General features: G+C 35.2%; 1 protein-coding gene across 1 annotated transcript in view; it reads left to right on the top strand.

Annotated features, from left to right (window-relative positions):
* Positions 1-18242, top strand: part of HIKESHI (heat shock protein nuclear import factor hikeshi) — a 31931-nt gene extending 13689 nt beyond the window's left edge. Inside the window, exons 3-5 of the mRNA XM_060104452.1 lie at positions 10424-10575; positions 17108-17226; positions 18163-18242. Coding sequence (XP_059960435.1) covers positions 10424-10575; positions 17108-17226; positions 18163-18217 — 326 coding nt within the window. The 3' untranslated portion in view covers positions 18218-18242. The remainder of the gene's footprint in view (positions 1-10423; positions 10576-17107; positions 17227-18162) is intronic.
* Positions 18243-18698: the final 456 nt, after the last annotated feature.

The raw sequence follows: 18698 nt of genomic DNA, 5'->3' as shown, positions 1-18698 counted from the left end.
TTAACTTTTTACACTGTACCATGAATTAATATGAACAAAATAAACATCTGTATTTGACAACTATGAACCTGGATTTGGTCATTTTTATAGCATGTCATCTCCACTTTTCCTTGCTATGTCAGCCCACTTAGTGAAATTCTGAATATGACAAGGAAAACTTTAGGGCAAAAATCACATTTTGGTAATTTATTTTGAATTAAAAATATTTATCTCCATTCTCATCATCTTCATACTGAAGTTAAACATTGCATCTCTTAGTAGCGTGTGAGAGAATCAGATATGTATAATAGGAAGCCAAAAGATCTGTTATAAATACTCTACATTTTTTCCCCAAAGTTCAGAATTTTCACATCCTTCAGAGTTGAATAGCAGAGGCAAAAGGATTATTTGCTCACCTTTGCTTTGACTTAATCTCATCCAGAGAAACATTTCATGGTTTGTACTGGGAATTTTCTCAGTGGACTGCATGTTTAATTTTCTTAATGAAGTCTTTTGGGAGATAGGCTGCTTTTTTGATGTATGTCCATTTTTGATGTATGTCCATCTCATTAACACAAAAGATATCTGTAATTAGAATTAGAAACTCATTTTCCACATAATTTTAGTATTTCTTTCTAGTTCTATGATATTAAGTATTATCAGGTCTCACAGTACTTTTTGAATTTTTTTCACTGTAATTTTGGAAAGTTTTTCTTAAAATGTCTTACCTGAGTTCTGAAGTTGATATCTGAAGATATCTGAAGCTGATAGTTCTGAAGTTGATATCTAGCCTTAGTAGCATTATTAAATTGTAAGATGCACAAAAAAAACTCAGCATTCATATAGTAGGTCAGCTGAGTGCTGGTGTTCACTTATAACAACTTAAACATGTGTTAAAACCTGTTATATATGAATAATGAGATTCCAGGTAATGTTAACATGAGCACAGTATCTTTTAAATTAAGGTTTAAATTTTTAATTCTGAACTTGGAACGTGGAAGCAGTTTCTTTTACCAAAAACATGTAACTGGAAGAATTTATATTATTCATATTTATACATGTTTATGTGCATATGTCTGTCAAAGGTAATTATTTGTAGAGTTCATATCCTATTTGAAGAGTTTGTTTAAGCCACATCCACATATTCTTTCATACACATACTTAAGTTCAACTTAAAACCTTCCTTTTCTCTATAGGTTAACTATTTTAAAGTGTTTCAAGATACAATGAGGAACTGGCTCAATGCCTCAGTCAGGGAGAATTCCAGTATGTCACTACAGTAGAGAATTATGTGGAGAATGGGAAACGGAAGAGGCCAAGATTGGAAGAGCAGGTGGGGGAGTAGGACATTAGGTCAGATATAATAAAAACACTTATGTGGAACTTAAATACTTTTTATTGTGTCTTTAGCACTTTAATATGTGATTGTACTTAATAGAAGAATAAGAAATAGTTGATTAAATTACCTGTGGTATAAAGAGGGATTATATATTTATATGAATAAAATAGAGTAATGAATGCGGTAGAGCTTTGTAGAATACTCTTGTTACAAGAAAAGGATGATCTTTTGTGTTTTATCATACCCCCTTACTCCTGAACTATGCACCTTATGGTGGGGTTTTACCTTTTTTATGTTTTTTGTTTTTTGTTTTTTTGGCCAGGGCCCTACTGTGAGGTAGTGTTAGTTTGGAATGATACCCCCTTACTCCTAAATACATCGGCATACATTTCCTAGAACAAGGATATTCTTTTATAATCACAGTATAATGATCAAATTCAACAAATTTAACATTAATACAATACCTTGTCTGATATACATTCTGCATTAAAGTTTTGCCAGTTTTCCCAATAATGCCTTTTATAGCAGTTTCCTGCTCCCTCCATCTAGGGTTCAGTCAGTACTGTACATTGCATTTAATTGTCACACTTCTTTAGTCTTTAATCAGACACATTGCTCAGCCTTTCTTTGTCTTTCATGGCAGTGACATTAAAAATATCTATGAAAAGAAGGCTTAGCACCAAAAAGGAATTTTTAAGAAATGTTAAAATTAGAGTTTGTTATAAATCATCACTTAACTTTCTTCTTTATAGTTCTGCTCTTTTCTTTTTGGGTTTGCTGCCATATTTTAATGTCATTGCTTTGGCTTCTACACATGACATATACAGTCTCTCATTTCATCTAGCTCAGTTGCCAAGAAGAAACTTTTAAACTTATTCTAGTTTTCATTTTAAGATTGGGTTGAGCTTGTCAAGGGGATTAGAAAGGACAAAACAACACCTCAAGATACTATTATTAGTCTGTTTGCATGCGGTGGAACTAGAGCCAGAATGGGAACCTTTTGCTTCCTGACGTTTCTTGATTTCCTTTCTTGAATGGCTTATTGTGAAGTAAGTAATGAGCAGTTAAGAGTTCATACTACAGAATTTGGCGTAAACAGGTAGGATAATGGACGGGAATGAGCATCAACCTTGGAGTTTGCTAGACTCGTTTGAATCCCAGTGATACTCATGACTAGCTAGGTAGTCTTGACCAAGTTCTTTAAGCCTTAGAGGGGAATCCAGGTAAAACGGGGATAATAATACCTACAGTGCATGTGTTTTGCGGAGCATTAGAGATAATGCAAAATGCATGATAGTGCCTGGCACGTAGTTGGTGCTCAAGGAATGGTTATTACGTTTTTATAAAATCATAGAAAGACAGCTCTAGGAGGGATCTTAAAAATCACCCAGATAATGAAACCTATTCAGAAAGGTTAAGTAATTGTTACTGACTTATTAGAGTGTAAGCTCCTTGAGAGTAGGGACTGTTTGTATCTTTTACCTTGTGTTCTTTAGAGTGTATAGAGCACAGTGATGGACTTTAGATACTTGGTAAATATTGGTAGTTTAAATACATTTCAGACATCCAAATTCTAGACATATTACAATGTCAGGTAAGTTATTTTTGTCTGGTTTAAAATACTTATTATTGATAGACCTTTGGAAGTCACATAGCTCTTAGAATATGCATGAGTAAAAAACGTAATTTCAGGCTTGCAGGCTATCAATAGAAATAAAGCAGAGGTTTAAAGGATATATATATACACACATACATATGATTTCTAAGTATTTATATTCAATACTAAGAGGATTTTCAGCAGGCATAATTAAGTTGTTTTTCTGTAGCTTTTTAGCATATGTCATGTTCAAATGCCACTTCATAGTGAATTGCTTATTTTTGGCATAACAGTTTTTTTTAGTCTTCATCCCTGCTGCTGTGCACACCAAAAGTATCTTAACCAGTGGACTCACTTTTAGTTTTTTGGTTTCCTTTTGGGGGCACTTATAACTCTTAGAAAGATTGATATTTCATGAGTTTTATTCTTCTGTAGAGGTCTTCCAGAGAAAACATTTACTTATATATTTTTTAAACTCATTCTATCTTGCAGTTACCATATGGGTCCAGTGGACCATTTTATAAATTTAATGTGCATTTGAGGATATTAGTGATCTTATTTTGTCTATATCTTGAAACATTTTGCTGTTTCATCCGAGGAATTATTTCATCATTTCTCATTAATTCTCAACTATGGAAGAAAAGAAAGGCTGAAACAATAAGAAAAAGGAAAAATGATGGAATTACTTGAAGCAGAGGTTGGCAAACATTTTTGTAAAGCTTATGATAGTAAATATTCTAGGCTTTGTGTACTACATATGGTCTCTGTGACATATTCTTCTTTAAACAACCTTAAAAATGTAAAAACTATTTTATGACCTATCCTAGGTCATACAAAAATAGGTTATATGGGCTTCCCTGGTGGCGCAGTGGTTGGGAGTCCGCCTGCCGATGCAGGGGACACGGGTTCGTGCCCCAGTCCGGGAAGATCCCACATGCCGCAGAGCGGCTGGGCCTGTGGGCCATGGCCGCTGAGCCTGCGCGTCCGGAGCCTGTGCTCCGCAACGGGAGAGACCACAACAGTGAGAGGCCTGCGTACCGGAAAAAAAAAAAAAAAAAGGTTATGGGCCAGATTTAAAGCATGTGCAGCTTAGTTTGCTATTGCCTTATCCTACGGTTTTCATATTGCATTGTCCAAAGGATTATGTCATGTTTCAGGAAGTATAAAAGGAGACTGGAGACACCATTTTCATTGTCTGCTTTTTGCTTTTATTGGACAGAATTAGGAATTAATAATTTTTCAGATTTTGTTCATGATGGCAAAGAGAAGAAAATTGACAGGGGAACAAGTTTCACAATTTTGTGTGAATCAGAAAATGAATACAGGGACTTCCCTGGTGGCGCAGTGGTTAAGAATCTGCCTGCCAATTCAGGGGACATGGGTTGGAGCCCTGGTCTGGGAAGATCCCACATGCTGCAGAGCAACTAAGCCCGTGACCCACAACTACTGAGCCTGTGTTCTAGAGCCTGCGAGCCACAACTACTGAGCCCGTGTGCCACAAGTACTGAAGCCTGCATGCCTAGAGCCAATGCTCTGCAAGAAGAGAAGCCACTGCAGTGAGAAACCTGCACACCACAACAAAGAGTAGTACCCACTCACCCTAACTAGAGAAAGCCCGTGCGCAGCAATGAAGACCCAACGCAGCCAAAAATAAATAAATTTATTAAAAAAAAAAAAGAAAATGAATACAATGAGGCAAATAGCAGCATTCTAGATTCATGATGGTGGTGAAGTTGATCATATAAGCAAAATCTCAAGATTGAATCTTCAGATGATGGTCTCTTAGGTGAATTTTCTCAAATAAAAAAATGGATGATTGAACAGTATATTTCTAAGGACCAAAAGAAAATATGGTATTCTTATCCATTTAGTCATTCAGCAAGGAGGAATTAATCATGTAGTATTTCATGACAAAATCTTGGACATGTGGTAAAAGGATGTGTGCTGGTAATCTTTCATCTCTTATGTTTGGTCTCCAAATTTGACTGGATACAGTTTGTAAGTGGACATTGCTGAAAGTGGGTGTGTATACAAAGGTGATGAGAAGATAATATAGAAATGAATGAAACTAATTGGATTGATTATTCTAAATAATGTTTATAAGTCTAAAAATGACTGTTTTGCAAATTACAGATCACACAAGATGGCCATTCTTTCTTCAATAAATTATGAGCCATTAAAAGTTTCAAAATTTCAAGGTTTCAAGTATTGCACTTTTTGACAATGCAATTGCCAGAAGAAAGACCAGAAGTGATGATAAGCTCGAATCTATTAGAGATGTGTTTAAAATCAGGAGTCAGAGTTATAAAATGGATATGTTCCACATTTATTAGTGACACTTGAGGAACAGTTGTATTCAGAGAACGTGGCCCATTTTGGCTATTTATAACTTAAAAACCAGGCAAATGTGGGAAGTCTGGAATGGATGTTTGAGTTTGCTGTACTTTAGTACTTATTAAAATTTTAATAAAGTTTTTTAACACCTCTTCATTCTTTTGAACATTTTTTGTGAAATGAAGTGTATATAGTTTTAAAAAGAGTCACACCCAGATAGTAAATGATGATGACTGCTTTTCTTTGTATACTGACAGTGAAGCACTAGTTTCCTATAGGATTTTCTCCTCTGAGTTGTGCCTTGTGTTAGGCTAGTGAAGAGGGATACTTTGAGAAACAACCTTAAAACATCTGCTGCTTCTTTTACTATTGGAATGTTACTGAGAACTTTTTGTAATGTATGTTTTTTTTTAAAGACCAGGTCAGATGTTTTACTTTCCCTGCTGTTTTTGTTTTTTTAATTTTTTGGTTATAAGACACTCAGTGTAACTGATCATGTTTTTCTTTTTACTTTGGCTGTCAAGAATTCATATCCAAAATTAAACACTCACTGTAAGTTTGTGCATTATGTTCCAGTGTTTCTTTCTAATATTTTATGGTTTGCAAACAAGAACCTTTGTACTCGGAGGGTATCAATTACTGTGTTAAGCCCGTTTTGAGAGAATAAGATTGACTAAAGGAATGGTTTAACTGCACAGTGGATTTCTTTGAAAATACAGATTAAAGATTACTGAAGACTGAGGGTTTTTTTTGTTTTTCCCATCTTAAGTTGTCTTAGTCCCAGAGAGCTTTAAAATGAAAGAATCAGAATATTTCCTTAGCCCCAATTTTTACAACAGATCTTAGAGAGTTTTCCTTAGGGCTTCACTTATTTGCCAAGAGCCTGTGTGTGATAAAGGATGGAGGTTAGAGATGACAGGGCTTTCTGCTTGGGCCGATCACTCTCTGGGTAGTTATAACTAAGGCAGTAGTAGGTTGTATTGAACTACTTTCCTTGATTGAGATCGTTGGAGCCTGTTATACAGGCAAATAGCAGTACATTTTCTGGACTTAGCATGATTCTAGGCTTAAAACAATTAAAATGATGGAGTAAGGAACTCCAAAAGTTCATCCCTCCATAAAAGCAGCAACAACAAAAACTGGCAAAAGCTCTCAGAATCAACATTTTCAGGACTCTGGAAACTAACCAAAGGCTTGTCACAACCAGAGGGACATTTAATCAAGAAAAAACACTGAATCTCTGTAAGAACAGTGAGCTTTGTGGCAGTTAATCTACCCTGATCCCAACCCTTGTTCCTCAGCTCAGTGGTAGCCTTTGAAAATAACAGACCCTGTTCTTGGTACTGGTACTGATACCAGAGGGAGCAGAATGGACCTTATTCACAATTAATTGTAATTAACTTGTTTTGTTCTGTGGTTCCCTGGAAGACTGATTTAAAAGGCTCACCTTTATCTCTCTTAACTTGGAACTCTTCCACTGCTAAAATGACTTTCTGCATATGTTTGTCAAAAATGTTTACAGGTAAATGTGTTAATCACTGCTGCCTGAGGCAGTGACAACAGTTGGGGCAAATAACAGACTAACCAAAAAGCTTGGAAGGAAAGGCTGGGAATAAGATACTTTGGGGAACAAGGGTTTTAAAATTCTCCTGGGGATTCCTGGGAATCTAAAAGACCACATGGGTGTCCAGGGCTGTGCACATGCTTGGGAAAGACCTAAGAAGGTCCTAAGCTCTTCCTGCTGGCTGACCTTGAAGGCATGAGTATTTTTTAAAATAAATAAATAAATAAATAAATTTATTTATTTATTTATTTATTTATTTATGGCTGCATTGGGTCTTTGTTGCTGCACAGGGGCTTTCTCTAGTTGTGGCGAGCAGGGGCTACTCCTTGTAGTGGTGCGCGGGCTTCTCATTGCAGTGGCTTCTCTTGTTGCAGAGCACAGGCTCTAGGCACACAGCCTTCAGTAGTTGTGGCATGCGGGCTTCAGTAGTTGTGGCACACGGGCTTAGTTGCTCCGCGGCATGCGGGATCTTCCCGGACCAGGGCTCGAACCCGTGTCCCCTGCACTGGCAGGCGGATTCTTAACCACTGCACCACAAGGGAAGCCCGAAGGCATGAGCATTGAAGGCATGTCTCAACACACAAAGCCCACCTGCAAACACTGGGAGAATTTTTTGGTTCCAGGCTTCTAAGGAAATCTCTTTCCATTCACTAGCTAACCACTAACCTAACAGAAACTTCAGTGGTCACAAATGACAAAAAATACAGACTTTATAGTATTAGTTCAGAAAAATAATTAAGGAAACAGCCACAACAAACAGTAGCAGTAAACCCTAAGGAGAGGTGAAACATCTGATTGCTGTAGTTGCCACATTATTCAATATCCCGTTTTCAACAAAATGCTATGAAGCATGCAAGGAACAAGGCCCTTTCACAGAAGAAATGAATAGAAACTGTTCCTAGGAAGTATAGACATTGGACTTAAAAGTCAAAGACTTTAAGGAAGCTGTCTCAAATATTCTTGAAGAGCTAAAGGAAATCAGGAGAATGATGTATCATCAAATAGAAGATACCAATAGAAAAAATTTTTTAAGGAAATAAGTTATGGAGTGGAAAAGTACAGTAACTGCAATGAAAATTTGACTAGAGGGTTTCAGAAGCAGATTTGAGTAGGTGCAAAAAAGAATCAGTGAATGTGAAGATAGGTAAAATATCTAATTTGAAGAGCAGAAAGAAAAAAGAATGAACAGAGCCTTAGAGACCTGTGAGACACCATCAGGCATGCCAACATATGCATAATGGGAGTCCCAGAAGAAGAGGAGAGAAGGGGTAGAAAGAATATTTGAAGAAATAATTGCCCTAAAACTCTAAATTTGATGAAAAACATTAATCTACACACTTAAGTAGCTCAACAAACTCAAGTAGGATAAACTTCACTCCAAGACATGATAAACTGCCAATGACAGAGCATCTTGAAAGTGGCAGGAGAAGCAGCTCATCACATACAAGGGTCCTTACTAGATTATGGCTGATTTCTTATCAGAAACATTTAGACCAGAGGCGGTGGGATGACATACTTAAAGTACTGAAAGAAAAAAGGTCAATCAAGAATTATCTAGCCATCAGAAATGGAGAAATGAAGACGTTCCCAGATAAACAGAAATTGGAATAGTGGCTAGAGGACTTACCCTATAGGAAATGCTAAAGGGAGTCCTTCAGGCTGAAATGAGAGGACCTGGGATAGTAATTCGAATTCATGTTAAGTAAAAAAGAACACAGGTAAAGGTAACTATACAGGTAATTATAAAAGCCTTAATACATACTTTGTAACTTTGCTTTTTTTCCTATCTGATATAAAAGACAATGGCATAAAACAAAAACTTTTAAAAGTCTGCTTATGGGCATACTAGGTATAAAGATGTGACAATAACAATATAAGGGAGAGAAGCAGTTACATAGGAGCAAAGTTTTTGTATACTATTGAAATTAAATTAGTATTAATCCAAACTAGAGTTGTTCTATGTTAAGATATTAGTTGTAATCCCCAGTGCAACCATTTAAAGACTATAATAAAAAAATATATATAGTAAAGGAAATGATAAGGGAATTAAAATGGTACACTGGCAAGTATCTATTTAACATGAAATTCAGCCCTTCAGTTAAAAGGTAGAGATTTTCAGAATGGATTAAAAAAACATGATACAGCTATTGATTCAAAGATATAAATTGGTTGAAAGTAAAGGATGAAAAAAATTATGCAAACCGAAACCAAAGGGTCACTCTATCAAAAAGATGCAATTACAAACTTTTGTGTACCTATTAGAGCCTCGTGAAGCAGAAATAGACAGAGTTGAAAGGAGAAATAATCAGTTCAACAATAATAGTTGGAAACATCAATACCTTACTTTCAATATGGATAGAACAACTAGACAGAGGATCATCAAGGAAACAGAAGACTTGAAAAACACTATAAACCAACTAGACCTAGTAGACTTATATAGAACATTCTATGCAACAAAGCAGAATATACATTTTTCTCAAGTGCCTATGGAACATTTCCTTGAATATGTATGTTAGGCCACAAAACAAGTCTTAGTATATATTAAAAGATTGAAATCATGCAAAGTATGTTCTCTGACCACATTGATAGAAATTAGAAGTAACAGAAGTAAACATGGAAAATTCACAAATATGTGGAAATTAAGTAAAACAAATAATTTCAAAATACCAAAAATAAACCAGTTATGTTTAGTGAAGTGTGTGTATTTTTAAAGCACAGAAAAATATAGTTATGTTTGTATTCATATGCTTGAAATTTTAATGAGTTTTGATACTTGCAGTAAGTGTTCTAGTTATTAGGAATGTGTGTTGTCCTAGAGTTTTGTTCTGTAGTATTTGTTTAGACATAGTCATATAAAAAGAGCAGATAAACCAAAAATCTATTCATTGTATGATTTTTTTTCTTAGACTAACTTTTCTGATTATGTCTTATGTGGATTAATAAAACTGGTCTATTTTTTCATGTATAAGTTAGCTGACACTTAGAGGCTCAGATATATCAAATATACATTTGATATATTTTATATATTTATGATGTATTATATATTACTTGTAAATAAATATGCTGTAAAGGCTAAAATTACTATTTCCTGAATAAGCTGCAAATTTCTTTATTGCCTATTTGATAACAGATCATCAGGTGTTGAGTGGGGTGATTTATGACATTTAGTGAAATATGCCATGTCGTTATCAGTATTAATGGCAATGAAATCTCTTTCTTTAGTGGAATAATCAGAAAATATTAAAACTAGTTCTAAAAATCTTTAAAAATATCCTTCCCTCAGAGTTAGCATTGAGAATCTTTTATCTAATTAATGCTCATTTATTTATTTTTCTCTTATTCTCTTAATTTCCATTTCTAGCTGCAATAGTTTTGTAAGTTTTAGAAAAGTAACAGCTATTTTTCTGGTGAGGAAAATTTCAGTTTTCTTAATTATTTGTTAATATGGTAAAAGCTAGGCATCCTTTTACATTTATCTGAGAAGAGACAAACTTGCATGTAACAGAACTTTTTAGTGCATATAGATCAGAGGTTCTTCACATGTTTATAAAGGAATTTGTGTGTATACAAGTTAAATTTAAAACATGTGGCACATGTTAATTTTTTTCAGGAGAAGGAAGCCAGCACCCTTTCGGAGCCATGAATATTGTCCGAACTCCATCTGTTGCTCAGATTGGAATTTCAGTGGAATTATTGGACAGTCTGGCTCAGCAGACTCCTGTAGGTAATGCTGCTGTGTCTTCAGTTGACTCATTTACTCAGGTAATGGAATGTACATTTCATTATTTTCTAAAATAATTTAAAAATCACATTCTGTACTCTAGAAATTAGCCTGGTGGTAGAATTCATGTAAAAATGAAGGTAAACACATATGACATAAGTTATTGGCTTCCATGAATATTTCAGTTTGTCTCCCCTTCTGTAGTTATTTTAAAGTTTATAAATGCTTTGATGAGACTTAAGTTTTTAAAGTGATAAAATAGCTCAAAGTGATTTTTTAAAATGGGTTTAAATATTAACTTTTCCTCTTTTCCTCCCACAATTAGTATGCTAGGCTGTGAGTATACAGTTGTAAACCTGATAAGCAAGATCCTTGTCCTCGTGGAGCTTAAAGTGACACAATTCCATAAGGGTTGACTTTTAACCTGTCTGGCAGAGGCCTGAAGGGGAGAATGATCTAGGCAGAGTTATAGCTATTACAAAGGCCCTGTTACATTTGAAGAATAAAGTGAAACTTTGTGTCTGGAGTAGAGTGAACAAGGGTGAGAGATGGGAGATGAGGTTGGAGATTATGGGGGAGGTGGCTGCAGGATAAATCATATGCGACCTCATTGGCTTTTGTAAAAACTTTGGCTTATATTCTGCTTGGAAGAGAAAACATAAGAGAGTTTTGAGCAGGAGAGTAAGATGATCTAACTTACATTTTTAAAGGATCACTTCTGCATCTTTGGAGAGAAACTGTAGTGAGACAAAGAGGGAAGGAGGAAGATCAGTTAGGAGGCTCTTGTGAAAATCTAGGGGAGAGATTTTTAATGACTTGAACCAGGAAGTATGGGGAAGTAGAAATGGAGGTGATGAAAAGTAGTTGATTTCTGGAGATAATTTGAAGATGGGGCCAATAGTGTTTCATGGTGTGGATCACATGTGAGGTCTGAGATAGAGACATCAACTGTGACTCCAAGGGTGTTGGATCCAGGAACAAGAACACAGGAATATCGTAAAAAGAACAAGTATGGGCTGAGAGTGGAATCAGGAGTTGAATTTTGATTGTACTATGTTTGGGATGCCTGTTAGATACCCAGCTGGAGAAGACAAGTTTAGAGTTCAAGAGAAGTAAAAATTTGGGAGTCATCAGTGTAGAGGTGGTATTTAAAGTTGGGAAGGGGGTGTGATCACTGAGAAGCAACTGTAAATAGAAAAATTGGCCAGTGACAGAGCTTGGGGCCATTTCAAAGTTGAGAGGCTTAAGAGATAAGGAGAAATAAAAGGAAAGGAGCAGCCTGAAGTAGGAGGAGACCCCAAAAGTGCTGTTTTGGAAGCCAAGCCAAGACTGGATTTTAAGAAGGAAGAAGTGATCAATAGTATTCACTGCTGATCGGTCAAGTAAGATGAAGGCTAAGAATTAACCATTGGATTCGGCAAGGTTGAAGTCATTAAAGATTTTGACAAGAGTTCATAGAGGTGGAAAGGGAGTTTGCAGCAAGGTTGAGTGAATTGGAGAGGAGGAAATGGAAACAGTGAATATAGATGACTCTTGATGAGTATTGTCATAAAGGACAGCAGATGAATTGTCTGGTTGCTTGAGGGGGCTATGGGGACAAGGAATTTTCTTCTTCTTTCTGTTTTTAATCGGAGATATTATATCATGTTTGACAGGAATGAAGCATTAGTGAGAGAAAAATTGATGATGCCGGAGAGTGGGGAGGCTTGTGAAAGTGGTGTCCTTGAGTAGGAAATAAGACCGTATTGGGAGGTTTTCGATAGGATAATGGACAGTGTTTATAGTAATGGATATATGGACACAGACAGACACAGGAGGTTGGTAAATGTGCTGATGAGAAGTTGTGCAAGTTCTCTCTCAATTCCTTCTCTTTGCTCAGTGAAATAGGAAGCAAGGTCATCAGCTAAGATTGAGGAGAAAAGAAGTATTGGAAATCTAAACCAAAAGGATTATTAAACAAGTCCTCTAGGAGAGGAGGAGGGTGAATGGACTAGGGAAACCTTCTGGGCTTGCTGGGCAGCACATTTTTGAGGATTGTGGCCATGAATTTAAGTGCCAACTTGTCATATGATCTCTTGAGAATGGGCCAAATTAAAGAATGGCAGAGTCTGAGTCTTAAAAATTTTGTCAGTAATTTAAAAAATAAACTATGCTGAAAAAAGCAAGTTGTAAAACAATACTTATAGTGTCCCATATAGATTGTATTTGAAAAATGTCTGGAAAATACATGACAAAGTGATGTTATCCCTGGGGAGGGGCAAGAAGACTTTTTATTCTATAATTATAAGTTATTTGAGCTTTTTAATGAAGCATATGTATTTTTTTTTTAATTTTATTGATTGATTGATTGCTGTGTTGGCTCTTCGTTTCTGTGCGAGGGCTTTCTCTAGTTGCGGCAAGTGGGGGCCACTCCTCATCGTGGTGCGCGGGCCTCTCACTATCGCGGCCTCTCTTGTTGCGGAGCACAGGCTCCAGACGCGCAGGCTCAGTAATTGTGGCTCACGGGGCTAGTTGCTCCGCGGCATGTGGGATCTTCCCAGACCAGGGCTCGAACTTGTGTCCCCTGCATTGGCAGGCAGATTTTCAACCACTGCGCCACCAGGGAAGCCCAAGCATATGTATTTTTTATTAAATGTTTTATTATGAAATATTTTAATATGTAGAAAAGTGCATTCCACAAATATTTGTTGTATACCTATTGTGTGCGAGGCATTTTTTAAGAACAAACAGATAAAAATACGTAGACAAAGTAAAATAATACCCATCCTTACAGAGCTCTCTTTATAGTGGGGTATATTTGAAAACTTCCACGTGTCTTCCACCTAGATTTAACTGTTACATTTTGCTATATTTGCTACTAATTAAATAAAGTGTTACAGATACAGCCCACTGCTCTCTGCTTCTCTTCTTCCCTTTCCTCTCCAGGTAGCTACTCTTCTAACTTTATATATCTTTCCTATCTGTATTTCAGTACTTAAAAAACAATTTTTATATTTGTTCACAAAACGTGTATAGTACTATTTGTATGTGTGTTTAAACATGTTTCTAATTTATGCTATTAGTTATTCTTACTTCACTTTAGTTTTTATCAGTAGTACATGGTTTAGAAAGTCAAGTAGTTTTACGTGTAAAACAGCTGTCCTCTATTATACCTTTTATATTCTGCTTTATTCTGCCTCTCAGCAGCAGTCACTTTCAACCTCCCCCTCATATTTTTCCCTCTTTCTTCTTGTATTTATTTCCATGTGTCAGAAGAAACTTGATTAATCTTTCTTTATTAATTTATTTGTTATAGCTATTTTCCATTGACTTACCAATACATAACATGATTTAGCTCTCTTAATCCTCTGTTCTCCAAAATACACAGATATCTTTTCTCCCCACCTTTCCAATACAGATTTTCATTAAGTTAGTATTCAAAGTTTTTGGTATTATGACCTGGTAAATGTTTTTCAAAACTGAGCCATGTGTAGTGCTATGATTATATTTCTTGTTCTGTATAACTTTTCATTTATCCTGGTTAATAAATTTCTCATTTTTTTCCTTTGCATGGATTTCTGTATTTCCATTTCTAATAATTTATGCCCAAACTCTGCCAATTGTAAATTCCCATTCAATATATTTAAATATAGCAATTTAAAATTTGTCTTGGGCTTCCCTGGTGGCGCAGTGGTTGAGAGTCCGCCTGCCGATGCAGGGAACACGGGTTCGTGCCCCGGTCTGGGAAGATCCCACATGCTGCGGAGCAGCTGGGCCCGTGAGCCATGACTGCTGAGCCTGCGTGTGTGGAGTCTGTGCTCTGCAACGGGAGAGGCCACAACAGTGAGAGGCCCGCATACCACAAAAAAAATTAAAAAAATAAAAAATAAAATTTGTCTTGGAAACATTCCTCTTGGAACTCTCTTTTTTGTTCCACTGTGGACTGATTATTCTCTGGGTCTGTTGCATAGCTGTTGTTAAGGTATTGTTTTCTTTCACCATTACTCCAGAAATTCCTTTTGTTTCTCTTCTGTGTTGAATCCCTTTTTTTCTGGTTCTTCTGTTTTTCCTTCTTGTTATTTACCCTTTCGTATGTTTTTAAAATGGATATAAATGTTTGTATCATACTGCACAAACTTCTACAACTTACTGTTGTTCACTCAGCATTATTTTTAAATTTATTTATTTATTTTTGGCTGTGTTGGGTCTTCATTTCTGTGCGAGGGCTTTCTCTAGTTGCAGCGAGCGGGGGCCACTCTTCATCGCGGTGCGCGGGCCTCTCACTGTCGCGGCCTCTCTTGTTATGGAGCATAGGCTCCAGACGTGCAGGCTCAGTAGTTGTGGCTCACGGGCCTAGTTGCTCCGCGGCATGTGGGATCTTCCCAGACCAAGGCTCGAACCCGTGTCCCCTGCACTGGCAGGCAGATTCTCAACCACTGCACCACCAGGGAAGCCCCACTCAGCATTATTTTTAAAGATTTATCTGTGTTGATACATGGAATCGATTTAGTTTGTCATATGTCATATGTACGAATGAGCTGCAGTTTGTTTTTCCATTTCCATATTGGTAGATGTTTTTATACATTCTTAGTATTATTTATCAGACCTTAAATTTTTGCCAAACTTGATAGGTGAAATTAGAATATTACTATTGTTTTGTTTTTTGGACTGTTGGTGAAGTTGAGCATCTTTTCAGATTTTTGGCCTGCATTTGTATTTTCTTTTATAGGAACTGACTGTTTATATAATTTTACCCAATTTTCTATTGTGTTATTTTTGGCACTTTTTAATTTTAGCTTTTTGGGAAAAGGCCTTTATGTGTTCTGGATAATAATCCTTTGTTGTATGTGTTGTAAATTTTTTCTCCTACCTTGTCTTTTAGTATTGTTTATGGTGTCTTTTGCATACAGACATAATATATTTTTCTGTAGACAAGTTTTATCAGTTGTTTCCTTTATGATTTGTGGGCTTTTTGTATTTGAGAAATTCTTCCCTATGCTGATATGTAAAGATGTTATGTTCTCTTATAGTTCTTAAGGCTTTTAACGTTGTACTTTTTGAATTGTGTTTGTGTGTGGTATGGGAAGGGATCTAAACTCATTTCCCCCCCCCACTACGAAAAGCTAGTTGTTCTAGTCCCATTAAATGAATAGTTAGTCCACATTTTTTTAAATTCTGAATAATAGCATCTTTGTTATGTATCATGTGTCACATATGCTTAGGTTTGTTTCTGGGCTCTCTCTTTTATTCCAGTTAGTTTATTTGCCCGTCCCTTTGCCAGGAAAAATCTTAGTATCTGGAAGGCCAAGTCCCTCCTCCTAGTCATCAAAATAGGCTTAGGTATTTTTCATAATAATTTTAGTATCAGCTTGTCAAGTGCCATGAAAAATCTTGTTGGAATTTAGTTGAAAATAACATTGGATTTATAGGTTTAATATGCCTTTATCACATTAAGTATTCCCATCCATGAATATATTATATCTTTCCTCTAGACATGGTATAAGTCCTTTCACTTGTTATCTTTCTTATCTCTCAAGACAGTCTTAAAATATTTTCCACAAAAGTCTTACTATTAGCTTGTCTTAGCATTTCCCCTAGGTATCTTACAGACTTTGTTTCTGTCATGAATTGGGTCTTCTTAAAGTTACATTTAAAATTTTTTCTTGCTTGTATGGAGGGTTGCTGTTGGAATTTTTTTTCTCCTGATACTGATCTTTTAGTTAGTGATCTTATTGGTTCAACTCTGATATTGGTTCAAGTACCTTAACAGTAGAGTCTCTTGGACTAAACTACCTCGATATTATTAAACAAACAAAAACCCCAATAAGATGTTTCTTCCATGTAGAAAAGAGACAGCAAGAACCTTCATGGCTAGTTTTGTGTTTCGGAGAAAGTGATGTTGGGAAGATTATTTTTGAGTGAATAAAAGGTAGTATTATCGTTAGTAGTTCATTAATTTTGGGGTTTAGTGCATAAACCCATTTGATTCTCAAGAAATGTCAATCAGTTTACTTCTTGCTTCTATGAAGGAGTCTTGGAGGATGTTAGTGGATTTGCCCATTTGAGGGTCAGTGAGAACAAACAGACCAGGAAATAGAAATGGAATAGTGTTACCTTTCTCTTCTTTGTAATTGATGGCAAGTAACAAGTTGTTCGTTTTTTATACTTAAGTTTTTATCTTTCTGGTAAGAAAAAGACTTCTTGGATATGGTTACTATTTTATATGAGAAAATAGGTTGATTTGATGAGGGTCGTATTTGAGGAGAGGGTCATCTCCAAAGGTGGAGATAAAAGAAGATATTTTGAATGAAAAAACATTTTTTCTTTTTTTTCCAAAAATGAATATGTTATAAACTTAAAAATATTTGATAATCATAGAAATTCTTTGAGATATAAAGAAAGTACTAAAGGCAAATTGTTATGATTTTGTGGCATAATGTCATTTTATGACTTGCCTTAATGTTCAGCATTAGACTGTCTCAGAACTCACAGTCCTTAAACCAAGTTAATATGACAACATTTTTAATTAAAAATATTAAGGTCTAAATGGAGTATTTAGTATAATCCATTAATCTATTTATTATTAACTTTTAGTTCACACAAAAGATGTTAGACAACTTCTACAATTTTGCTTCATCGTTTGCTGTCTCTCAGGCCCAGATGACACCAAGTCCATCTGAAATGTTCATTCCGGCAAATGTGGTTCTGAAATGGTATGGGGCATTTTGTAGCTCTCATATTAAGGCTTCTAGTAACCTACAAAAAATGGGTATTTTTTGCTTGTGAATGTATTTCTTCTTTGACATTTAAACATAGTCTTTTATTGTGGACATCAGAATACATTAATATTTGCATGCAATTAAAAAGTATGTACTTTAGAGTTCACATTAGGAATAATTTTTACCCCAAATAATATTTTGTTATATAGTAGCCATTTTGGCTTTATAAAGACAGGAAAATAAAATTGCTTATGTTTTAGGGACCACAGTTAAGGGCTGTACATTTTTTTATATTTTGAACTGTAAGTACTGTATATGAGGCTTGAAATATTAATGAACTTTTTTTTTCATAAGTAGAAAGTCTTGAATAAAATAAACATGTATAAAACATCAGAGTGGTTTATACTGCACCCTGTACATGAATCTATTTCTTCAGCTTTTCTGTGTTTCTGTTTTGTAGATATTTCTTTTCACTTTGAATATCCCAGTGTTGGGGAGATACATAAGGAGAGTTTGTTGAGAAGTGGTAGCATGGTATATAGCATGGACTGTACTAGAATGTATTAGGTTTGAGCTTTGTAATAATGTAGCTGTGTGACCTTGAGCAAATTATTCTCATCTATGAAATGAGGGAGAAGGAGTTAGATTTCATTTTTTCTTAGGTCCCTTCTAGCTCTCAGATTTGCAAAAGATAAAAAAATTAATAAAATTTATTATGATTTGTGCTTTCTGATACAGCCAGTTAAATCACTATGCTTGCTGTCTTTTATAAATTAATAATTAAACTCCCAGATTAACTTTTAACTTTCTAAGTTTTTAATCTTAGCATTTTAGAAATAACATGTAAAGTTATTTGCTTTTTGATGAGTCATTTGTCAGATTATGAAAGATTCTAATTAAATTTCTTATAAATATGTTTTTCTTTTGTAGGTATGAAAACTTTCAAAGACGACTAGCACAGAACCCTCTCTTTTGGAAAACATAATTTGAATAAAATAATTTTTAATGGATTTTGAAATTTGTCATGTTTTGAAGATAATCATTCTATTTGAAAGCATGAAGTCAAAAGGATCATGAAGCCTAAGTTTAAAAACTGCTTAGTGACTATGAAGCTTATTTAAAATCTTTATAAAAAATTAAAAACATTGAAAAATGAAAATATGTTCATCATTAATGACTTTTTTCCCTTAAGCTGAAAATATTCAGAGGCAAAACATTTTGTTTTGGCTATGATTCATTTTTTACTTAAAAATAAAGCATAGTCACAATATTGTGCCAAATGCATTGCATTTATAATCTTTCATTTATATTCACAGTGGTTTGCTAGAATAGTTAACTTAAAATCAACTATATCAAAATTTGGGGACTTTTGGAAAAACATATCAAATATACATTTTTACATATGGAGAAATTATTTTCAGTTAGTATTTCTTTAGATTAAAAGATTTTTCAGAGGAATTCCCTGG

The sequence above is a fragment of the Mesoplodon densirostris genome, chromosome 7 (genome assembly GCF_025265405.1).
Source record: "Mesoplodon densirostris isolate mMesDen1 chromosome 7, mMesDen1 primary haplotype, whole genome shotgun sequence".
NCBI classification, from domain to species: Eukaryota; Metazoa; Chordata; class Mammalia; order Artiodactyla; family Ziphiidae; genus Mesoplodon; species Mesoplodon densirostris.
The sequence above is the reverse complement of the archived record's forward strand: the minus strand, read 5'-3'. Positions and strand labels throughout refer to the sequence as shown.